Raw genomic sequence first — 24,434 nt, 5'->3', positions numbered from 1 at the left:
AGTGAGTCCACCAGATTTAGCCTAAAATTTAAAGCTATTCAAGGTGCTAAATTTCCCAAACATGTGCTAAATGTCATTTCCCAAATAGTATTGTCACTATGGCTACCTCCTTTAAAGTAACGTTTAGATATGTCAGCCAACATCAACCACTGGTTCTAAGGATATTAACCCGGTGATGTTGCATGTGTGCATGTGCCTTCAAGTCACATGTTGCATTATGGTGACCCCATGAAGTTCATAGGGTTTCTTCTCTAAAGAATACTCAGAGGTGAATTTCTTATTTCTTTCCTCTAAAGGTGCCTCTGATACCAAATGGGTAAAATAAATGATCCAGCTCTTTGGTAATAAACAGCTAGAATATTTGGATTGTTGTAGGTTTTTTCGGGCTGTATGGCCATGGTCTAGAGGCATTCTCTCCTGACGTTTCGCCTGCATCTGTGGCAAGCTTCCTCAGAGGTTGTGAGGTCTGTTGGAACTAGGAAAAGGGGTTTATATATCTGTGGAATGACCAGGGTGAGACAAAGGGCTTTTGTCTGCTGGAGCTAGGTGTGAATGTTTCAACTGACCACCTTGATTAGCATACAATGGGCTGACTGTTTTGTTTTGTTGAGAGGTAATTAGATGTCCCTGCCTGCTTCCTCTCTGTTGTGCTGTTGCAATTTTAGAGTTTTTAAATACTGGTAGTCAGATTTTGTTCATTTTCATTGTTTCCTCCTTTCTGTTGAAATTGTCCACATGCTTGTGTATTTCAATGGCTTCTCTGTGTAGTCTGACATGGTGGTTGTGAGAGTGGTCCAGCATTTCTGTGTTCTCAAATAAAATGCTGTGTCCAGGTTGGTTCATCAGGTGCTCTACTATGGCTGATTTCTCTGGTTGAATATTTGCAAACCTCGTTTATGAGTAAAAGGCAAACTGCTTTATTGTCAGAAGATTTGTGGGGCAGGAGGAAAGAAGAGTTCCTAGGATGCGGTGGGAACATCTGCCCATGAGCATTAGGTGCCCCAGATCTCTCCCAATATAATTCAGAAGCAACATAGGAGAAAAATATTTCATTGAAAGTACCTTTTGATGTTTAAGAACCAGATCAAAGGTGCTTCCCTGAGTTACAAACGTCCGACCACTCATAGTTAAGAACGGGGTGAGACAACAGGAACTGAGAGAAATCTACCCCTCAGAAAGTAAATTTACTCCTGAAAGAGTTATCAGGGGGAAAAGGTTTCTCTCTTGAAGTTTTATTATCAGTCCTTGTTTTCACAAGTTATCACAGGGACAGAAAGTGAGGTGAATTCTTTTGAACAGGGCACAGGTAGCAAAACAAGCACAACATGAGTGCTAACACTTCCCTGTGCTATCCAAAGTGCATAGGGAAGTGCTAAGACACAGGCAAGACACAGCTTATTTGTGTCTTGTCCATCAGTAGTTGGGATTGAACCTCGGAACTGACGGAAGGACAAGCAGCTATAAGGACATAAGGGCTAGCAGCCCGAACAACACTGCCACAAAATTTAATTACTAAAATACCAAAGTCAAAATATTATCTGAATTTCAGCTATTCAGCTAGACAGGATCATAGATTTGCGTGAAGCCCAAAGGAGTGGATCAATGACAAATCGGATAAAGGTGTATGTGTGTGTGTGTGTGTGTGTGTGTGTGTGTGTGTGTATATATATATGGAAATAGACTTAAAAATTGACCTGTTCCATCTTACATACAAATTCAAGTTATGATCAGACTTAACAGAACCTATCTTGTCCGTAACTTGGTGACTGCCTAATATTAACAGTTCAAAGCACTGATCTTTGAAGAATAGAGAGAAAGAGGGCTTTGCAACATTAATAGATCCTTTAATGGATGTCTTGTAAAAGTCCAAACTAAGGGCCCTTCCACACTGCCCCTACATCCCAGGATCTCATCCCAGGTTATCTGGCAGTGGAGAGTCATATATTCCAGTTTAAAGCAGATAATCTGGGATAAAGGGCAGTGTGGAAGGGCCCTAAAACATAAGGCAGATTTCCCACTCCACTGTCATAGAAGCCACCAGCAGCCACTCTTTTGAAGGTGTACACTGTTGGAAAGTGGCCACATATCTTTCTGTGTGTGTAACGTGAAGTGTAGCAACCAATAAAGGCTAATGACTCCATTCCACTGATACAGGAGCCACTAGCTACATTCTTAAATGTGACTGATAAGGATAATAGACTAGAGAGAATGTAATGAACAAAGCAATGAAGATACTATATTGGAAAAGCGTTCCACATTGGTTTTTGCCTCAAATTGCAACATGGGTAAAATTATGTAGAATATACATACTGTTTATGGAATTTCGAAATTTAATTAATTTTGTCTTATGCACACACCCCTACCCTCCAATGCAGGACAATCGCCTTTATCGGATGAACCAAGCTGCAAAACTATTTCTTCTCCAGATTATTGAAAAAGGATCCTGGGTTGGAATTATAACATTCAATACCAAAGCAAATATCAATGCCAGGTTGCAACAGGTTGTCAATGACAATGTGCACGAAAGTCTTACAAGCTCTCTTCCTAACACAGCCACTGGAGATAGTAACATATGTGAGGGAGTGACTTCAGGATTTCAGGTGAAGGTGGACTTTTTTTTCAAAAGCATTGGGTACATCCCACCTTACTGCAAAGGAATTTTTGCAAGCTCCACATACATTTCACTTCTACCAAATAGGTGAACCCAAGGGAGAGCACTCAAGGGAATTTTAAAGCCTGGCAACTGCATCCTAATCTATGAAGGCTGACTGAAAGAGACATAGAATATCCCTGTGTGTTTGCAGCAGTAGTGATTCTCTCTCTTTTAGTATGTTGTTGAAAGGCAGTTGTGCACAACATGTGGCTTGGGGGCTGGATTGGATGCAGCCTGCAGAGGCTCTGAGCCTCAGCCTTAGAGAGGGAGGTCACATGCAGCACAACAGCAGAGTAGCAATTTGCAAAACACATATTTCTGATGGCTTTAGGAACCTCTTTGGCAGAGAAGGCTGAAGATCTCTTCACCTGTCCTTCTCTTCCTTTTTGGGAACAGACAGTGAATACTCCCACCAAAAGCCCTCCTCCACTCTTTGCCAAGGGGGAGGCTGTTTTTGAGACTCCAAGTGGGGAGGAGAGAGAAGTCGTGCTTGGTGCATGGCTGCATGGTGTGCATATGTAGGCAAAGGAGAGCATGTGAGGTGAGAGGGAGGCTTGCGCCAGCGAGTCCCTTCAAGGCAGGGGAGTTCTGTGTGGGAAGTTTGGCCCAATTCTATTACTGGTGGAGTTCAGAATTCTCTTTGATTGTAGGTGAACTATAATTCCTAGCATCTACAACTCCCAAATGTTAAGGTCTATTTTACCCAAACTCCACCAGTGTTCACATTTGGACATATTGAGTATTTGTGCCAAGTTTGGTCCAGATCTATCATTGTTTAAGTCTACAGTGCTCTCTCGATGTAGGTGAACTTAAGGTCAGTGCCCACCAAATCCTTCCAGTATTTTTTGTTGGTCATGGGAGTTCTGAGTGCCAAGTTTGGTTCAACTCCATTGTTGGTGAAGCTCAGAATGCTCTTTGATTGTAGGTTAACTATAAATCCTAGCAACTACAACTCCCAAAAGACAAAACCAATCCCCCCCCCAACCCACCAGTATTCAAATTTGGGTGTATTGGGTATTTGGGCCAAATTTGGTCCAATGAATGAAAATACACCCTGCATTATGATTCATAACAGTAGCAAAATTTCAGTTGTGAAGTAGCAACGAAAATAATGTTATAGTTGGGATTGACCACAACATGAGGAACTGTATTATGGGGTTGCATCATTAGAAAGGTTGAGAAACACTAGTTTAGAGGGAGAATGAGGTAGTAAAGAAGAAGGGACTCAGTTCTTCCTTCTATTGGTCTTCTTTTCACTTCACCTCTGTTATCTCCTTTTCATCTGGTGACAAAACTGCCAACTCAGCACCATGCGCTTGTGAGGGCTTGTGAGAAACTTGACTTTGCTGCTTTTCCTTTGTCTTTTCTTACTCCCCCGGTAGGAAAAACATCAACTCTGTGTTGTTCATTTCCCTCACTTATGAGGGAGAGACGTAGCTTCACTATGAAGTTGTTGTGATGTTTTCATAGATTAGCTAAGTTTCTGCCCTCACAAATGAGGCAACCCAGAGGTAAAGAGAAAGGAAGAGCAGTGGAGGCAAGAGCTGAGCCGCTTCTTCTTTTTCTCAGAAAGGATTGCAACTCATCACTACACTGAGGGATTAGCCTATTTAATATCGGCCCCTTATTACTGCCACTTTGTGCAGGCTTGGTGAAGAGAATTTTGATGTCCACTCATATAGACTCTTGTCTTTCAGGAGACTTCAGGAATCTGCTATGGGAGTTGTAGCAGAAGAACAGCTAGGGAGAAAGAGCTGGGGAATCAGTTTTGTGAAGAGCTATTTAGAAGGCTGTCCTGATCCATACTGTGGAGAAATGCTCCATGTTGTTAATTTAACAAAACTGGCATTCTATCATATTCAACTATCTCATCAAACATTACATCTGTTACAAGTAGCACATTCGTTCGTCCTTGTTTCATGCGTAAAACTCATCATGCAATAAATTGTTGAAATGTTTTTCTAACAACTAGCTTCCTACATTTTTTCCAGCACTGCTAAAAGTCTAAGTCTTCTTTTTCATCTAGATATTTACGGGGAAATATCCAAATTCAGAAGGTTGTGAAATTGTGCTTTTGACAAATGGTGAAGGTACAGACATAAGCCCTTGTCTTTCTCAGATTCAAAACAGTGGGACTATAATTCATACCATTGCTTTTGGTTCAGCGGCTTCAAATGATCTAGAAATGCTGGCAGACATGACAGGTGAATGACCAAGCCAAGTATCAAAGGTTTTTTCTTCTGTGCTCTTTAATGCCAGCTGGGTAGGTTGCTACCCGGCCATAGTGTCAATGTACTTCACAATGTCTTTCTCACTTGATCCTCACATGGAACAATTCTTAGCAGTCATAATAACCAAATGGGATGCCCAGTTGCTGAAGGAGAGTACAGATGAGCATCAGATGCTGAGAACAAAAACGTAGTGGAAGTCTTTCAATACAGATTGATACAAGTGATTCATTCCGGGCCCTTCCACACAACCATATAACCCAGAATATAAAGGCAGAAAATCCCACAATATCTGCTTTGAACTGGGTTATCTAAGTCCACACTCAGATATTGTGGGATTTCCTGCCTTGGTATTCTGGAATATAGGGCTGTGTGGAAGGACCCTCATTATCACAATGTTAAGGACCAGACTGCCTGAAACCCATTTCTTTCAAAATGAGCCCGTCTGCCTTTTAAGATATTTTAAGTGAATGCTTTGTTTTGATCTCATCAGCAATGTAGGCATATCTGCTGAGATCTCAGGGAAGCAAGAGGGATCAACGGACCACCTTTCCCTCCTTCTCTCAAGTCATGGTGACATGGATGGACCAAAATATGGGAAGAGTTTGTTCTATGTGATTCTTCATAATGCCGCCTGGTCTTTTCAGTTTCTCATAACACGAGATACAGTTGAGAAATGAAGTGATATTTTGTGTCTGTGTGTTGGGATAGAGAGAGAGAATGAAGAGGGGAGGGAGCTCAGGACGTACGCGATGCTTTTCTAAGAACAGATTGGTCTGGTCTTTATTCACAATCTAAACTAGACATGGAGGGAAATGAGGACTGGGAATAGATACAGGACATAAGAACCATCGATGTGAACACTGGGCTGCTGGAGAATAGGGCACTTATTCTTGTATAAGTTATTTTGATTTCACTACTACAGACATATTATCTTTTATTCTAATTTGCAACCTTGTTTATTCTTCCAATCCCATTTCAGGAGGTATGACATTTTATGCCACAGATAGTTTGAGCTCCAATGGCCTCATAGATGCTTTCAGTAAGATTTCATCTGGAAGTGGAGATATCACTCAACAATCTATTCAGGTCTGTATTTCAAAGATTTGTAAGGAAGTAGGCTTTGTTGGTAGCTGTAATGACAAATAGCAGCAAGTTTGCAATTGCTAGATAGTGAGCAAATATTAAACCAGAGCTCCCCACTACAAGCCATAAGGGTATGTGGCTAACGTAACAACAACAACAACAACAACAACAATTTCATAGTCCAGTTTTTGCTACCATTGCTTTTTTCAGTTCTATTAACAGACATGCTATACATTTTTAGTGCATACTGAAATGTGCTTTAGATCATTAAATGACCCCAGTAATGCATCATTTTGGAGATTTCACCTGTTTTAATTTTTGCATATTACTGTTATCATGTGTAGTTCTTGCAGTAGATTAATGTATAATTAGCATATGCCTTTGAAACAATCTGGCAAGCTCTTTGTTTAGCATTTTGTATATTTGCTTAAATATTTCTATCTTTCACTTAGAAAATTCAAAGACCTTATAGATGGGAATTATGTATAAGCACAAAAAGTATAGAAATACAAAAAAATTGCTTAAGTTAGCTTAGAAGTAATGGGATTGGAATTCATTTGCAACAGCTCTTAGGCGTTAGGTGTGCTTGCTCAACAGTTTAGCTATGTTTAGCTGTAAGACAGTGGCAGCTGATGACTTCTATGTCATTTGGAGCAATGAACCCATTCCAGCTTTTAAGGAGTTATCCAGGGTGCCGAATCTAGTGTGAAAGGTTACTTCCACACTAGACCCTGGGGGGAGGGGGGAAGTGTCTACATGTCATCCTGGTAAATATGGGGATGGCATGCAGCCACCCAAAGCCTTCCAAAATAACCCCTTAAAGCTTTTAAAAACTTGCCGGGTGCCATAAGTCCTTGTTCCAAATGAATTCGGCTTTACTGGAGGCATCATGAGGACGCCTGCAATAAAACCGAGACAGGTCTCAGTTTAAAGGACTATCTGGATAGGCCCTAAGGCAGTGGTTCTCAACCTGTGGGTCCCCAGATGTTTTGGCCTTCAACTCCCAGAAATCCTAACAGCTGGTAAACTGGCTGGGATTTCTGGGAATTGTATGCCAAAACACCTGGGGACCCACAGGTTGAGAACCACTGCCCTAAGACTTAGCATCTTGGGGAACACCAATAAAGTCTGGAATAAAGCCTGAAATGAATCACAACTTTTATATTGAAAACATGCAATAAGGAGGCGGGAGCAGACTTGTTTTCTATTGCCCTGGAGAGTAGAACCTGGAGCAATGGTTCAAAATACAGGGGAAAATGATTCCACCTGGACATTAGGAAGAACTTCAGAGTGTGGTGGAGGCTCCTTGTTTGGTGGCTTTTAAATAGAGGCTGGATGACTCTCTGTTGAAGGTGCTTTAATTATGCTTTTCCTTCATGGCAGGGAGTTGGACTGGATGGCCCTTGGGGTCTCTTCCAACTCTATGATTCTATGTGATTTCAGTGCTGACAAAATGGAATCTGTGACAAATCTCCTCATGGCTGCCATACCAACATTTATATCTGGTGGAATGTTGTGGGATATCTGTTTCAACTAGCCTTCTGCCTGTAGATCAGAATCCAGCACAACTGGACAATCCCTTCTCTTTGCTTCAGGTCCACAAACCACAAAAAAATGGTCCACAGTACTGGGAAAACCACTCAAAACATGCCTTTGTCACTGGGCAAAGATGTAAAAAAGAGGGGAGGGAAAGCCAACTGTTGCATGCCGCGGGCTGGATTTCAACCTATTTGTGCAAATAGAGTCCACTGAGCCAATGTCCTGATCACACACACCCACACACAAAGATACACACATATGTGTGGGATGTCTGTGTGCTCACTTTTCCACTATATTAAAACACTCCTTCTCTCTTTCCCCCTACCCCCCCCCCCCCAACAGCTTGAAAGTAAGGCAGAAGACATCACTTCCATGAGATTGCTAGATGGTATTTTTACTATTGATAAAACTGTGGGAAGTGACACTTTCTTTCTGATTACATGGAGTTCAAGCACAAGTCCACCCGAAATTTCCCTGAAAGATCCCGGAGGAAGAAAGTATGAAAATAATGACTTTATAATTGAAAATTCCAACATCCGAACAGCTAGGCTGAAGATTCCTGGAACTGCAAAGGTAAAAAATGGGTTTTATTTCCATTTTATTTTAGATACATTGAATGAACATTCATACATATGTATATTTAACTTAATATTCAGTCATTAAAAATGACTATATATAAGGATTATTAAATTAAATATACATTATGTCTTGTAAAGCTGCTGGAATTACAGCTTTGCTAGCTGCAGATAAAACGCCATGACAGATTGTATAAATGGAAAATAACTATTTCCAGAAGTTCTACATGCAAGATTTCATATTTCAACACTTTGATTTACAGACAGGAGAATGGGCATATTCAATTAAAAATAATGACACAGCACCTCAAGCCATTTCAATAACGGTCACCACCCGAGCTGCATCTGCCACTGTTCCTCCAGTGACTGTGAAGTCCTACATGAGTAACACTAACAACACTTTTCCTAATCCAACGATCATTTATGCAGAAGTCACCCAAGGATTTTTGCCAATTATAGGAGCCATTGTTATGGCCACGGTTGAATCCACAACTGGTTACCTTGTAGAGTTAGAGCTATTGGATGATGGTGCAGGTAAGTTTATTTTCAAGTGCTTGTATTATTATTATTATTATTATTATTATTATTATTATTAAAACGTCCTGGCACAAGCTTGTAGTCCTCACTTAGATAGGCAGATAAGTTTGTTGACAAGGAAAAGTCCTTCTCCCATTGGCCTCTCCATCTGCCTTTCCTCCTTTCTCTCCTCCCCATCTTTCTTATTAGACTGATACTTTTCAGGGACACACCTCTTTTTCTGAGCACATGGCAAGCCCGAGTCATCCATTTGTTCTTATTTTGTTCTTCTCCTGTGAACATGAAGAGACAAAATGTCTGCTGTGAGTTTGATAGTTAGACAGCAAGGTCCTGTTAATTTTCCTAACTGGATATGTAATCCTTTGAATAACGTCTTTTATAACCTTTAAGCTTGACTCTGCTCCTGAATTGCTTAAACTCAATCTCTCAACTGCTGGCTATAGACATTTCTGATCTGCTGAATTGCTGCTACTGCTCTTGTTTCTGCTTTACTATTTTTGAATGTTTTTCTTTTCTTTTCTGAAATTACTCCTAACAATTATTTACTCTTTATTTCCCTGAAAACAGGAGGATACCATTATGTGAACATATCATACATCTGTTACGATGTTTAAAAACTGGCCATCAGTGAGATGTTTACTGTAGACTAGTTTAGGTACCCAGCAATGCCTGGGTTAGGTTCTTTGAAATGATAAATATTAGAAATTGTCGTCTGGTTTTTGGATTTTATGAGTGGTCCCATTAGAAATACATGTGGCTCTCTGGATGTAGGATACACACCAGTGATTTGCGTGTGGACTGCTGCTTCCATTATCCAGGGTCAATCCCCCCACCCCACCCCCCCCAAAAAAAACCCACCAATATTTTAAAATGGTTATGATGAGTATGGGTGCCAGGTTTGGCCCAGATCCAGCCTCATGGAGTTCATATGCTGGGCACGTGTGCCAAGTTTGGTCCAGATCCATTGTTGGTGGGAGCCACAAGGCTTTCTGCATGTGGGGTGAATTATAACTCCCAAACTCCTGTAAGTATTTTTTGTTGGTCATGGGAGGTCTGTGTGCCAAGATCTACTGTTGGCAGGAGTCATGGGGTTCTCTGGAAGTTTCAGCCACCCTGAAAAATACATACATAGATACAGAGATATTTTGACTATAAAATACATAGATAATTATTAATTCTCAGTATTTTATGTATTAAGGTGCTGATATTATAAAGAATGATGGGATCTATTCAAGGTATTTTATAGCTTACAGTGACAATGGCAGATACAGCATCAAAGTGAGTGTTCAAGGGCAAGGCAAGACTTCTAGAAGGAACCGTAGGCAAAGTCAAGCTATGCATGTATCGGGTTATGTAGATGCTACTGGTAAGTAACCAAATTCTAGGAAAACTGTAGAGCATGATGTTGGTGGCGATAGAAATTCTGAGGATGTGAAATCCTTATGGAAATACAGGGGCTTTTTACCATTCTTTTTCCAATTTCCTTGGTTAATTTTGTATAGATTTGATTTTGCAACAAGGGTGAGCATACAGTTACACAGTCATTCACTCAGTCTGTTGTAATCCTATTAGTTGTGCTTCCTAACATAGCGTGCCAAAATGAATGCGTTGGAGGGGTTTCAGTTAAACATTTTCCTAATTCTTACATGTGTTTAAAACAATATTTTGGCAGTCTTTTTTGCCTTCCTAAAGAGCTGTAGAATCATAGAATCATAGCTGGGCCACAATGGCCATCCAATCCCAGCCATGTAGGAACACAAAGTGAAAGCACTCTTGATGGATAGTCACCCAGCTTCTGTTTCATTTTTAATACCATTAACATTTAATTCTATTTTAATGTTTGTGTATTTCAGGTTTTGTATTGTACTATATTTATATTGTATTGATTTTACTGTAAGCTACAGTAATGCCCCTTCCACACAGCTAAACAAAATCCCACATTATCTGCTTTGAACTGGAGTATATGGAAGTGTGTACTCAGATAACCCACTTCAAAGCAGATATTGTGGGATTTTCTGCCTTGATATTCTGGGTTTTATGGCTATACGGAAGGTCCCTAACTCTCTTTTTAGAGAGAGAAAGCAGGGTATTGATAAACATAATCATAATCATAAATGCAGTCACCAAGTAGATGCAGATCTCTGAGTGAGGGCCCTTCCACACAGCCCTTTATCCCAGGAGCATCCATGTTTTAAAAAACACGGATGTTCCTGAGCCTCTATCCACACACATGCTTTCTGGGGTAGGTGTACAGACATTCTCCCTGAACTTTGTGAGAGAACACTTGGACACTAACACACTCCCCAAAAGCAGTGTAAAAAACAAAAGAACTTACCCAGCCTCTATTAGAGGGCTGTTGGAGCTCTCCTGGTGCATACAAATGACACACCAGGAGAAGCGGAGGGGAGCGATTTCCCTCCCCTCCCCCTTTCTTCTGGTGCATCATTTGTACGCGCCAGGAGTGCTCCAATAGCCCTCTAATAGAGGCTGGGTAAGTTCTTTTGTTTTTTACACTGCTTTTGGGGACTTTTTGGGGAGGGAGTTGGTATCCTCACAGAAAACTGTGGGACTACTGTCTGGACTGCAGTAGTGGGTTTCCAGAAGTAGTGGGTTTATCCCATGCCTTCCAAAAAGGCACGGAATAAACCCACTATCAAACCACTATCCTGGTTTGTGGCAAATTAATTCGGGTTTATCCAGGATGTCATCTGGACAGCTCCCTTTTTATTGTGGTAACTCCCGCATTAAAGGGGCTGTCTAGATGGGCCCTGAAGTCTCTAGCGACATCTGAAATAAATGCAGTTGTTAGTTCCAGCTTGGTTAGATCCATCGAATGTATGGGAATTTGGTAAGTGGACACATAAGTAACATTGGTTCCATGGGTGCACTGTAACTGAATTGATAATTGGATTTACAAACTGTTTATAAACGTTTTATGTTACACGTTATGTTGATTGGGTGGGAAACAGTTACTTTCCCTTTTTGCTAATGTAGCTGCAGTATCCATACCCATGTAGCAGCGGCATGGGATAAAGATGGAAAGAATATTTTAAAATCGTCAAGTAATAGACAAAACTGGGTTTCCCATATGTGGGGTAATGCTATTGAGGAGTTTCCTGGATAGATGAAAACCTTGGCCATTTATGATTTAATCTGTTTAAGATGCATGTGATTCCTTTAAAAAGAATATTGCATTTTCTGCATAGAAAGCAAGTGTCCTACACAGAGAAAAAAATGTTTTTTCTACTTAAAAATAATACAAGCACAGAACATGCCTTTATTTCTGCAACAGCTTAATTATTGGTTTCTTTCATAATAAATCCCAAATGATGAAAAGCACATTTTCAAGGTTATTTTTGGAGCAGGGAGAAAAATGGTAAAATTACCACAATCAAATTTATTACAATTTAAAATTCCAGTATGGAAAATGTCAATGTGAGGATGCAACTCAGGGCGGTTCCAGACAGCACCAAATTGCAGGTTTTCGTAAGGGATTAAAAAATCCCACCGAACCTGAGAAGAGGTCCACATACAGACCTGCTAGTCCTAGGATTTCTGCCTCCATCGTCCACACTTGCTGCTTTGTCCTGGGATTTTGCAACCTCTAAGATTTCCGTTGCAGGACATCCGTTGGAAATTTCAGCAGTTTATTTAAAAAAATTAAGATTTGAATATGCGACTCATTGTATACGTTCAGTTCCTGGGTTATATAGCCTGGGTGGCCATCTGTGTAGACAAGTGGGGCCATGCACTTGTGCCTGGGAACTATGGGGTGCTGTTCCTGGTTATACATGTCTGTTCATGATAGATGTTACAACGTTGACTACAGGGTGACAACCTTGTCCTGACAAGACAAAGTTGCTATCCGCATGTTTAATTGAGTTTCTGGCACACAAACAAAGTTTCTGGAGTAGGACCACTACTATTGAAGGCAGTACTACACAATCAAACTGAAACACACACTTTCAAGCCAGGAATAGAACTTAGTCATTATCACCATTTTTAGAGACTGCCTGGCCATCTGTGCAGACAGGTTTTATGGTGTACTTGTGGCATGGAGCAACAGGGTGATGTTCTTGGGTTATACATGTCTGTTCCTCATTGATTTTATCATAAAAACATGGGGAAAGTTGATTACAAGGCAAAACCTTTGTTTGTGAGCCACAAACGTCATTAAATATGTGGAGTTTCTCTTGCAAGGAGAAAGTTTTCATCATCTAGTCAACGTTTGCCACGTTTTTAGAATACAACCAATCAGGAAGCGACATGTATAACCCAGGAACAAACCCAATATAAAAAACCCGTATTTTCTGAGTGTAGGGACATACATTTTCTGGCCAAAACTGGGATATTCCCACACCCGAAAATTTTGCAATTTTGGGGCTTTGTAGCAATTGTTCCCACATTTTCAGGGGACATTGTTTGGCCACCCTCCAGTTTGAAGCAGGAACTCCTGGGATGAAGGTACAGTCTGGGCAGGCCCTCAGTGTGGTTCCATTAATAAATGAAAAGGGGAATCTGGTTGATCTTGTCAAGAAGGTGCTGCAGTACGGAGTAGTGACTTTAATGTAGTTACTGATTATGAAAAAGAAATATTTGGAATTTATGAATCACCAGTGTTTGTTACTTGAACTTTTTCTGCAGCTGAGTATGTGGACTTTAGACTTACAATCTGAAATGTAACTTGCAAGTGATAAGCAGTAAGAGGTTAGGAAAGCCAATACATGAAATGTTAATAAAGAAAAAGTAATAGCACAAATAGATTTTTAAAAATCCAATGAAAAAATAATGTGTTTTTAATAACGATTAAAAACACATAAGGACTTATTCATATTCATGCGAAGATGATGGGATATTGTTGTAAAAAGAGAAGCAAGCTTGATACAAATCTGTATAAAAGAACAAGTAGCTTAAGTCTAACAGTGAGTCTTTGATCATCTCTGAACTCCAGCACTTGAAGAGAGTAAGTTCGGCATTTTTTAGATCTGAGGAATAGCTTTTGACTGGACTCCTTGTATTGTAAATAAACACAAAACATGAGACATATAACAATTATTATAAATATCAAATACTGTATAGCTCTGTGCAAAACAACCTAACAAACAACCTATGGCACAATGACTATATATCCAGGAGTTTGGAGATCTGGCTCTAGGTCCTGGGCAGGATGTGTACAGGCAATCCTTGGATTACAGACAAGTTAGGTTCTATAGGTTCATTCTTAAATTGAATTTTTATGTAAGTTGGAAGAAGCCTGATGCACAGGGGGATGATGGAGCCCAAGAAACTTCATCATCCCCCAAAGTATAATGCTCAGTGGCAAAAAGTGCCAAAAGAGGTGCATTACAGTTGCTGCATGTGTAGAATTCTTTCTTTAAAAATAAAAGTGTTAGAACACCAAAGCTTCCAGCAATTGAGAGCCTCACCTATTTATTTAGGGCCCTTTACACATGCCCTTAAAATGTGGAAGAAAGTGGGATGATGAAAGGATGTTTCAGTAATACGTATGCTGATTCGGATTAACATCTGAAAAACATGTGTTAAAAATGTGTGTTTAAAACCTGATTCGGACGACAAATGTGCATATTCGCATGACTGTATATCCCTGCAGTCAAGGAAAGCTCACAAGTTTGTTCGTATACCCTGGTGTGGAGTACTCCAGTGCATGTGCATATTTTAACATCCTGAAACAGGTGATCTGGGCTGTAAATAATTGGAGCCATGGACACACAGGAGGCTAAATGGAAGTACAAATGAAAAACAATTACAACGAGAACTCCCTGCAAGGATTCCTTTGTTCTGATCTTTATGAAATTAATCAGAGTTTGAAATTACATTGGATGAAGAGAAATAATAAGAAATTTGCTTGTGTGTACATTGAGATATCTGCATGAGCACATATGAGGTCCAGAGCATCTTGGAGAATCATTTTTTTTTAAAAAAACTTCCACTGGATATCCCCATCCACATTTCAGATTTCTAAAATCTGCTACAAACAAAGGTGTCAAGACAGCGGAGTACCATTTACTGGGACCGACAGGTCTGTGTTTGGACTTGCTGTCAGGTTCTGTGATTTTTTGTTCCACTTATTTGTCCTACATTTTGATGCTGTCTGGAAGTGCCTTCGGCCTCAGCTTCCTTGAGGTACATCATATTGTAAAATGAATTTAACTGCCCTGGTTCAATGTTACAGAATCCCAGGATTGCATAGCATTGAGCCCAGACAATTAAATCGGTGTTAGACATGAAGGAAAGGAAATGGAGGAAAGATGCAGACATGAAGGAAAGGGAAAAGAGGCGAGAGATATAGACATGAAGGGAAAGGAAAAGTGGGGAGAGATACAGACACAAAGGAAAGGAAAAGGAGGGAAAGTTACAGACAAGCTTTCACTCAGCACGGAGATTTTGTGGCAGTGAGGAAGAGACAGGCCCATTGGTATACAAGGTCAGGTATACCTAAGTCAGATGTTCATCACCTGGGGAACTGCTTGTAATTGCCTCTGCACAAAACCCGTTTAAGCCAAATGTTATCTCTATTAAAAATGGTTTTCAGTGACTTAGGTTTAAAATGGAAAATAAAGGAGAAACATTTATCAGAATGGGGTAAATGAGAAGTTCATTTTAAAATAATTTTTCACAAACTAAAATGAAAACAAATAAAACATTTTTAGTATTGCTGCATGAAAACTTAATACTTCTGACTAATCATCATACTATATTTCATGACACATTTATCACTGTTTTTGAGTGTATCTGTTAGCAAATCTTTTAGTTCTTTTATCCAAATTTGGGGGGGGGGGGTTGCAAGGTTTGAGCAAGGGTTCCCAAATTTTTGGGGAGTTCTTGGTGCACAGTTACCTGAGAACATTTTTAACGTGAGCAATATAGCTAAATGAATGTTTCAGCTACCGCCACCAGAAGAGTGCAAAAGATATGCAGGATTACACATACTTTTGGAAAAAACTTGACATGTTACAGTCATGGACTTATTTAAGAGGTTCAGTGGTTCCAAAGATAAACAAATGAATGGCTTTCAAATTTTGGCATCTGGATGGTGATCTTCCTGAATGATCTGCATGTGTTTTAAAACTGATTTCCAGTCATCTTCTACTTCCATAGAAACTTCTCATCATGTGGAGATTCACAGCTTCATATATTTTACAAAAATGAAAGGAGCACTAGCATTTGTTCTGACATTTTAAGTATGGGGAAATAAATGTATAATAACATATTCAATAATAAGATATAAGACTAGTTCATCCTTATCATTAGTAATGCTTTTGAAGAATCAACATTTTGATGGGGAGGCAAAATATAACAAAAGTTGGCATTTACAGAACTGGCATTATCCAAAAGAATTAATGAAAGGAAATAATCAAGCACAAAAATGAAGGTTTTTCCATTTTTTTTCCACACAGGTGCAGTGACTCTGAATCCACCAAGACCTGTAATGAATGATACGACACCCACTCCTGGCCTAGGAAATTTTGACAGAGTAGTATCAGGAGGTAGTATTATTATAACAGGTGCTCCTCCTGGAGGAGGTGTTTCTCCTGGAGGAGGAGTTGTTCCTCCTGGAGGAGGAGGTGTTACTCCTGGAAGAGGAGGAGGTGGAGGAGGAGGTGGAGGAGGAGGTGGCGGAGGAGGTGGCGGAGGAGGAGGAGGTGGCGGAGGAGGAGGAGGTGGCGGAGGAACATATATAGATGTCTTTCCACCAAATAAAATCACCGACCTTGAAGTAATATACAATGAGGATGAGGAATTCGTCTTGACTTGGACAGCCCCTGGGGATGATTATGATTTTGTACAATTCTGATTTGAACGGTTGAACTTATGAGCCCATCAGTTCAACAGATTGACTTTTCTGCAGTATAAAGAGGAAATACTGTTTTTAGTTCTATTAACATTAATTATCCAATTTCCTTAACATTAAGAGTAGTATTATAATGTTGCTGTAGTTTTAACTGAAATTTTTAAGTTTTAACTGTAATGTACAGGCAGTCCCCAAATTATCAACAAGATAGGTTCTGTGGGTTTGTTCTTGAGTTGAATTTGTATATAAGTCGGAACAGTTACATTTTTAAGTGTAACTCCAGACAAATACATACACACACACACAAAGGCTTTTGGATAGCATAGGGAAGGGTTAACACCCATGTTTTGCTGTCTGTGCCCCTCTTGAGAAGATTTCACCCCACTTTCTGTCCCTGTGGGAATTGGATTTTGAAAAAAATAGCTTGTTGTGGAAACAAAGATTGGTGATAAAGCTTCAGTGGAGACACCCTTTCCCCATGATAACTCTTTCAGAAGTGAATTTCCCTTCTGAGGTGTACATTTCTCTCACTTTCTGTTGTCTCACACTTGGGGGCTGCCTGGCCTTGGTATTATTGTGAGCCACTATGGATCTCCTTTTTTGAGAGAGAGAGAGAGAGAGAGAGAGAAAATCAGATGATGATGGTGATGATGGTAATGATGATAATTGTTATTATACAACAACAACAACAACAACAACAACAACAACAACAATAATAATAATGTAATAGATATCAATCTTCAAGTTGGTCCAGTGTTACTTGCAAGGAAAGTTGGATTTACTGTGGGATGGGGATGAACAACCCATCAACATTAGTACCACACACATACACAAAACTAAAATTTTAAGTAAAATAAAGAAAATTGTACTCTAGTAGTTGTGGTTTTCTGGTAATAGAAGAGGCAATTATGTTAAAGCTGAAAAGAACTATTTCTGAAACAGAATTTTTGGCTTTGGTTTTCAATTAGGTAGGGATGAGGAGGTTTGCACCTTATGGTGGGTTCCTTTGGACAAAAAGTATAGTCTTCAGACCTGCTAACAATGCTCTCACTTGTTTTAGTAGATGGCAAAGTGGTTCCATCCCACAGTTAAATTCAGGGTTCTCGTCTTTCATTCTTTCTTTTTGAGGCATTTGTTACTATTGTTTGGCTGTCTGGGTGCATTTTCTTTATGCTGCATGGTGGTGTCTCCTGAATTCACAGTTAGAGAACATGTTAGCCAGAGGCAGATATAGGTCGATTCCACAACAACAAAATCATTTCCATCTGAATGGAGACCTGGAGCCCTTCCAGACAGGGCCCAAAATGCGGGCCCTATCAGACTTTTACTGGGGGCATCCAAATGACCCCTCCAGTAAAAGAGAGTTAATTCGGGACAAAGCAGGTAAACCCTGCTTTATCCCAAATGAATTTGATACTGCATTAGACCCAGGCCTTCCTGAAAGACCTGGGTCTAATGGGGAATGGGGCCTGTTGGGACTCAATCTTGTGACTACCCAGGGATCAGTCCCCATTTCCCATCTCATTTCTTTGGGTATAGAAATGACGTGCCAGGAGGCTGGGGGCCCCAAATCGCTCCTGGCCCCCCATCTCCTGGCATGCATGAGAGAAGCCTCCCACAGGATGAGAAAACATCAAAACATCTGGGTGTCCCCTGGGCAACGTTGTTGCAGACGGCCAATTTTCTCACACCAGAAGCGACTTGCAGTTTCTCGAGTGGTTCTTGACACGACCAACCCCCCCCCCCCCCCAAACTCCTGGCACATCATTTCTACACTCCAGGAGGCCTTCTAGGGAGGAGTTATGACAGCCCGGTAAGTTTTATTTTAAGGGCTTGCAGGGAAACTACTACCCTGTTTCCCTGAAAATATGCCCTACCCCAAAAAATAAGATCCAGTTAAAATTACCAATTACTGTAGTACATCCATTGCAACACACAAGAGACAAATTGAATTATAAAATATTATTATTATATAAAATTCAATATAGATATTATTGCTAGAATATTACAACTATGTTCCAGAAGAAAGTGACATGAATATAGATTGTTGGACATGAATAAAGGTAGATTGGTGTACACGAAAAAGAAAGCTATCCCCTGAAAATAAGCCCTAATCTTTTGGAGCAAAAATTAATATAAGACCCGGCCTTATTTTTTGGGAAATACAGTACTACTATTATTTCACAGTTTGCTTAGAGCAGTGGTGTCAGACTTGTGGCCCTCCAGATGTGTTGGCAATTGGATAAAGTGGCCAGGACTTCTGGGAGTTGAAGGCCCAAACATCTGGAGGGCCACAAGTTTGACACCTCGGATTTAGAGTCACGATTTAGTTCATGTAGCCTAATGTGAATGTGTCATCTCTCCCATGTTTTTCAGCTGACAGATATGAAATAAAAGTCAGTTCAAACCCATTGGACTTAGTAGAGATTAACTTTCCTAGTGCCACTTCTTTGGACACTTCTGATCTGATGCCTGAATTTTCTGGAGTCAAACAGACCTTTCGGTATAAGCCAGATGATCTCACAAAAGAAAATGGCACCTTACTCTACTTTGCCATTCGTGCCATTGATGAAAACAACAATATTGGGGAAGTATCCAATATTGCAAGGGCCACTCTGCTCCTTCGTGCAGCGCCTCCTACTCCTACTTCCTCACGTGCCTCTGTGATCATAGTATGTGTTGCTGTATTGTGTGTTATTGCTGGCATAACATTATATGTTTTATATAAGTGGAAAAAAAGTCATCGTGAGAGTGTTGATAGCATGGATCAAACTGCGTCCAGTCAAAATGTTAATTGAACACTACATGTTTCCCTTCCATTGGTGGTTCTTCATATATTGTGCACCACCTAGACATAAAGTTTTTCCTATTTTTAGACTAAAAAGAAAAATATAAAGGGAAAAATGAATCTGTTTTAAGAATTGTTGGGAAAAAAATTCTTCAAAGTTACAAGAATAAACTACTAATTAATTTTGTGAATTACGTTTCATCATTCAATGAAATAATGCCAAGGGGGTCAAGACATGTTATATTTATTTGTTCCCTGACTTCTGGGTTTGCTATTAAAGTTATTTAGCATATCAATGTGAGATAGTTACAATTTCTCCACTCTATTAATATCTCTGATGCAAATTTATTTATGCAAACTCTGGTTTGGGTGACAAGATATCATTCAAGTACTAGCTGCTAGATTGTGATGAACATTGTGATTGATTTAATAATATATTTAGTGTCCTATTTCATTGTGATCTTCTTTCTATTGGAAGTTTTTATTTCCCCTCATACAGCTTATGTGCATCCCATTCAGTGACACAGGAACCAGAATTTTACGTTGTTATTGTCAACTTGGATTCGTGGCAACCCTATGAATGACAGCCTCCAAGTCACCCTATTATCATTGGCTCCAGTCAAGTTTTGCATACTCTGGGCCGTGGTTTCCTTAACTGAATCTATCCACATGTAATGTGGCCGTCTTCTTTTTTCTATTGCCTACTAATTTACCAAACATCATTGTCTTTCCTAGCGATGTCTTCTCGTGATATGGCCAAAGTACGGCAGTCCCACTTTGGTCATCTTGGTTTCTGGGGAGAGTTCAGGCTTGATTTGCTCCAGGACTCATATAGTTGTCCTTTTAGCCATCTTCTATAAGCTTTTACAACTGTTGAAGTGAACTTTTGAATTAATAAACAATCCCTCAAAAATATAGGAAATCAATCAACCTTTAATTTGGGCATTCTGCAAAATGGAAAATAATTTTATAAAGTTCTGTTCTTTCCAAAGTATAGCAACTTGAACAGGAATTTATAGCCTTGTGTATCTACATAAAAGATCTGTTGGTTGGCTATGAAAAATAGCACTGTATCATTATAGAACAACCCCACTATATATATTCATCAGGAAAAAATCCATATAACAAGAAATGACTATAAAATTAAGCATGAATACTGGTATGTAATGAAATGTTTTTTGTTTTTTCCTAACCGCTTTTGTATCAGACCCAGGAAGGGATGTCTTTTTAGAAGTTCTTTCAGGTTTCTTTGCTCATACATTTCTGTGCTTTCATAATTGCCTTGACAGTCCTCTTTGAACTTTCTAAATTGTCTCTTGGTGCTTTCTTCTCCAAATAGGGCCCCATGGGTCATTTTGTCTCACCCTCTTTTTATCAAACAGAAATTTGAATCACAGCATTAGCACAACCATACATAAAAATTAGGAATATAATGGCATGGACAGTTCTAACTTTACTATTCAATGATATACTCTGCACTTCGGGATCTTGTCTAGTTTCTTCTCAGTTGCCTTCCAAACCCTAGGGTGCATCTACACCAGTGGTTCCCAGTGGGACCCCTTTGACCAGGGACCACTCTCCAACATTAGTACCGAAAGGGTTATGAATCAGTTTTTGGTCAACTTTAGATTTGGTTTGGTTATTTGGGGTGCTGATTCAGAAACGACCATTGGATAGACCACATCAGCCCTAGTTTCTGATAGAACATATGGTGTCCAGTAGTCGCCATCTGGTCACCCACAGAAAACCATATTTAATAATCTAGAGCTGATGTGGTCTATCCAATATAGTGTTCTGAATCAGCACCCCAAATAACACCAGGAACAGGCCTAAAAACAAAAATACCAAGGCACCTCACTTCCAGGTGCCACATGGAACGGCTCTGCTCGGGGGGGGGGGGGAGGGAGGGAGGAGGAGAAACAGCAGTCAGGAGGCCTTGTTGTCATGCCTTTCATGGGTAGTCAGCCTCTCCCCTCCCAATATCCTTGTTGACTCTGTAATAAAAAAAGGGTTCTGCGAGACCAGTCGCTCTCATTGTAACTGTGTAATAATGGTGAGGTCACGGACCATATTTTAGTTCTTGGGGACCACTGGCGGTCCACAGACCATAGGTTGGGAGCCACTGATCTACACTGTAGAATGAATGCAGTTTGATTCCACTTTAACTGTCACAGATCAATGCTACACAATGCTGAGGTGTGTAGTCTGGTGAGGCACCAGCGGTGAGTAGGAAAGAAAGCTAAAGACCTTGTAAAACTCACATGATTCTATAGCAATCTAAACAATCTAACAAATTTAAAACAATATGGTCTTTGAATGTTATATAAAACAAATGACAAATTAGAAGACAGATTCAAAGAATTAAGATAGCTTAAAATAGAATATCTACCTCTTTTACTACACATTTTTTTGGGTTAACATGCAATATGTTTACTATAACTGAAGCTGTTCAAGAAATACACAATCTACATGACCCAAAAAGCAACCTTCCATAAATAGTGACTTCACAAACTTCTCTGATTTCCTTGTTGTTAAACCCGAGACACCTTGTGAAGGCACAGAATGTCTTTGAGCTTTTCTGTTGCTTTGAATTGGCAACACCATGAAACTACATGCTATGGTTCCTTCAAAAAGTGTCTTTTTGTCCAGAATATAAGGTCACCACCAGGAACAACAGACACTTTATATCTTCAGATGAGTGAAGTCAAGGGGTTTCCATATATTGGCAGTATTATTCTCGTTCTATGCCCTGAATGCGTGTTTGTTGTTGTTTATTTGTTCAGTTGCTTCCGACTCTTCGTGACCTCATGGACCAGCCCACGCCAGAGCTCCCTGTCGGCTGTCACCACCCCCAGCTCCTTCAGAGTCAAGCTAGTCACTTCAAGGATACCACCCATCCAGCTTGCCCTTGGTTGCCCCCTCTTCCTTTTTCCTTCCATTTTCCCCAGCATCATTGTCTTCTCCAAGCTTTCGTGTCTTCTCATGATGTGGTCAAAGTACTTCATCTTAGCCTCTAATATCCTTCCCTCCAATGGGCAGTCAGGCTTTATTTCCTGAAGTATGGACTGGTTGGATCTTCTCGCGATCCAAGGCACTCTTAGAATTTTCCTCCAACACCACAGTTCAAACACATCTTCCTTCGCTCAGCCTTCCTTATGGTCCATCTCTCACATCCATAGGTTCCTACAGGGAATACCGTTGCTTTAACTATGTGGATTTATGTTGCCAGTGTGATGTCTCTACTCTTCATGTTATGTGTCTCATTTTTTCCAAAGATATGTCCTAACAAATGCTTTTAGTGAGAAAAAGTTCAGAGGTCAATGCAAAGAGAGAAAGAAAGAAGAAAACCATGAAAGAAATGACATGTTTTCTTGTTTGCATGCTTTGGCTCTGTCTAGAGAGTCTTGGAATGAGGTTTTTAGCTACTCTGTAATGTCTCTGGAGGTCTGTTCCAGATCTTTTCAGCCTTTCTGACCCTAAGATTTTCACTTGTTCTTTTCTCAATATGATCAAGTGAGCATGTACTTGCTGTCCTCTCAGTTTTGAGTAGAGGAAAGGTACCTTTCCCATTTGAATGTTTTCACCAATTTCTCTGCATGATATAATCACTGCAAGGTGACAGTGACTTCTGCCTTTGGGTGTGTTAAGCAATGCTGTAGAGAATAAACACGTCAAGGAAACCGTATGAGGATATATATGTTCCAGAAGAAAATGGTTAAGTAAGCATAAGAAGAAGAAAATGTAAAAAAAAAAAAGGGGGGGGGAAGTAAAATGGAACTGGTTAGCGTAAGGAAAGAAGATATGGAAATTTCAAATAGATTGGGCAGAAACTAACTTTCCACATAGAATCATAGAATCATAGAATCAAAGAGTTGGAAGAGACCTCATGGGCCATCCAGTCCAACCCCCTGCCAAGAAGCAGGAATATTGCATTCAAATCACCCCTGACAGATGGCCATCCAGCCTCTGCTTAAAAGCTTCCAAAGAGGGAGCCTCCACCACACTCCGGGGCAGAGAGTTCCACTGCTGAACGGCTCTCACAGTCAGGAAGTTCTTCCTCATGTTCAGATGGAATCTCCTCTCTTGTAGTTTGAAGCCATTGTTCCGCGTCCTAGTCTCCAAGGAAGCAGAAAACAAGCTTGCTCCCTCCTCCCTGTGGCTTCCTCTCACATATTTATACATGGCTATCATATCTCCTCTCAGCCTTCTCTTCTTCAGGCTAAACATGCCCAGTTCCCTAAGCCGCTCCTCATAGGGCTTGTTCTCCAGACCCTTGATCATTTTAGTCGCCCTCCTCTGGACACATTCCAGCTTGTCAATATCTCTCTTGAACTGTGGTGCCCAGAATTGGACACAATATTCCAGATGTGGTCTAACTAAAGCAGAATAGAGGGGTAGCATTACTTCCTTAGATCTAGACACTATGCTCCTATTGATGCAGGCCAAAATCCCATTGGCTTTTTTTGCCGCCACATCACATTGTTGGCTCATGTTTAACTTGTTGTCCACGAGGACTCCAAGATCTTTTTCACACGTACTGCTCTCGAGCCAGGCGTCCCCCATTCTGTATCTTTGCATTTCATTTTTTCTGCCAAAGTGGAGTATCTTGCATTTGTCACTGTTGAACTTCATTTTGTTAGTTTTGGCCCATCTCTCTAATCTGTCAAGATCGTTTTGAATTCTGCTCCTGTCCTCTGGACTATTGGCTATTCCTCCCAGTTTGGTGTCGTCTGCAAACTTGATGATCATGCCTTTTAGCCCTTCATCTAAGTCATTAATAAAGATGTTGAACAGGACCGGGCCCAGGACGGAACCCTGCAGCACTCCACTTGTCACTTCTTTCCAAGATGAGGAGGAAGCATTAGTGAGCACTCTCTGTGTTCGTCCACTTAACCAATTACAGATCCACCTCACCGTAGTTTTGCCTAGCCCACATTGGACTAGTTTCCTTGCCAGAAGGTCATGGGGGACCTTGTCGAAGGCCTTACTGAAATCCAGGTACGCTACATCCACGGCATTCCCCGCATCTACCCAGCTTGCAACTCTATCGAAGAAAGAGATCAGATTAGTCTGGCATGACTTGTTTTTGATAAATCCATGTTGACTGTTAGCGATGACTGCATTTGTTTCTAAGTGTTTGCAGACCGCTTCCTTAACAATCTTTTCCAAAATCTTGCCCGGTATCGACGTGAGGCTGACCGGATGGTAGTTGTTT

General features: G+C 40.4%; 1 protein-coding gene across 1 annotated transcript in view; it reads left to right on the top strand.

Moving 5' to 3' along the window:
* Positions 1 to 19,229, top strand: part of LOC132773408 (calcium-activated chloride channel regulator 1-like) — a 35,910-nt gene extending 16,681 nt beyond the window's left edge. The window contains exons 7-14 of the mRNA XM_067467093.1: positions 2,376 to 2,600; positions 4,680 to 4,857; positions 5,864 to 5,970; positions 7,849 to 8,079; positions 8,345 to 8,615; positions 9,817 to 9,984; positions 16,037 to 16,126; positions 18,808 to 19,229. Coding sequence (XP_067323194.1) covers positions 2,376 to 2,600; positions 4,680 to 4,857; positions 5,864 to 5,970; positions 7,849 to 8,079; positions 8,345 to 8,615; positions 9,817 to 9,984; positions 16,037 to 16,126; positions 18,808 to 19,229 — 1,692 coding nt within the window. The remainder of the gene's footprint in view (positions 1 to 2,375; positions 2,601 to 4,679; positions 4,858 to 5,863; positions 5,971 to 7,848; positions 8,080 to 8,344; positions 8,616 to 9,816; positions 9,985 to 16,036; positions 16,127 to 18,807) is intronic.
* The last annotated feature ends 5,205 nt before the right edge of the window (positions 19,230 to 24,434 follow it).

Source organism: Anolis sagrei, chromosome 4 (assembly GCF_037176765.1).
Source record: "Anolis sagrei isolate rAnoSag1 chromosome 4, rAnoSag1.mat, whole genome shotgun sequence".
Taxonomy (NCBI): Eukaryota; Metazoa; Chordata; class Lepidosauria; order Squamata; family Dactyloidae; genus Anolis; species Anolis sagrei.
The sequence above is the reverse complement of the archived record's forward strand: the minus strand, read 5'-3'. Positions and strand labels throughout refer to the sequence as shown.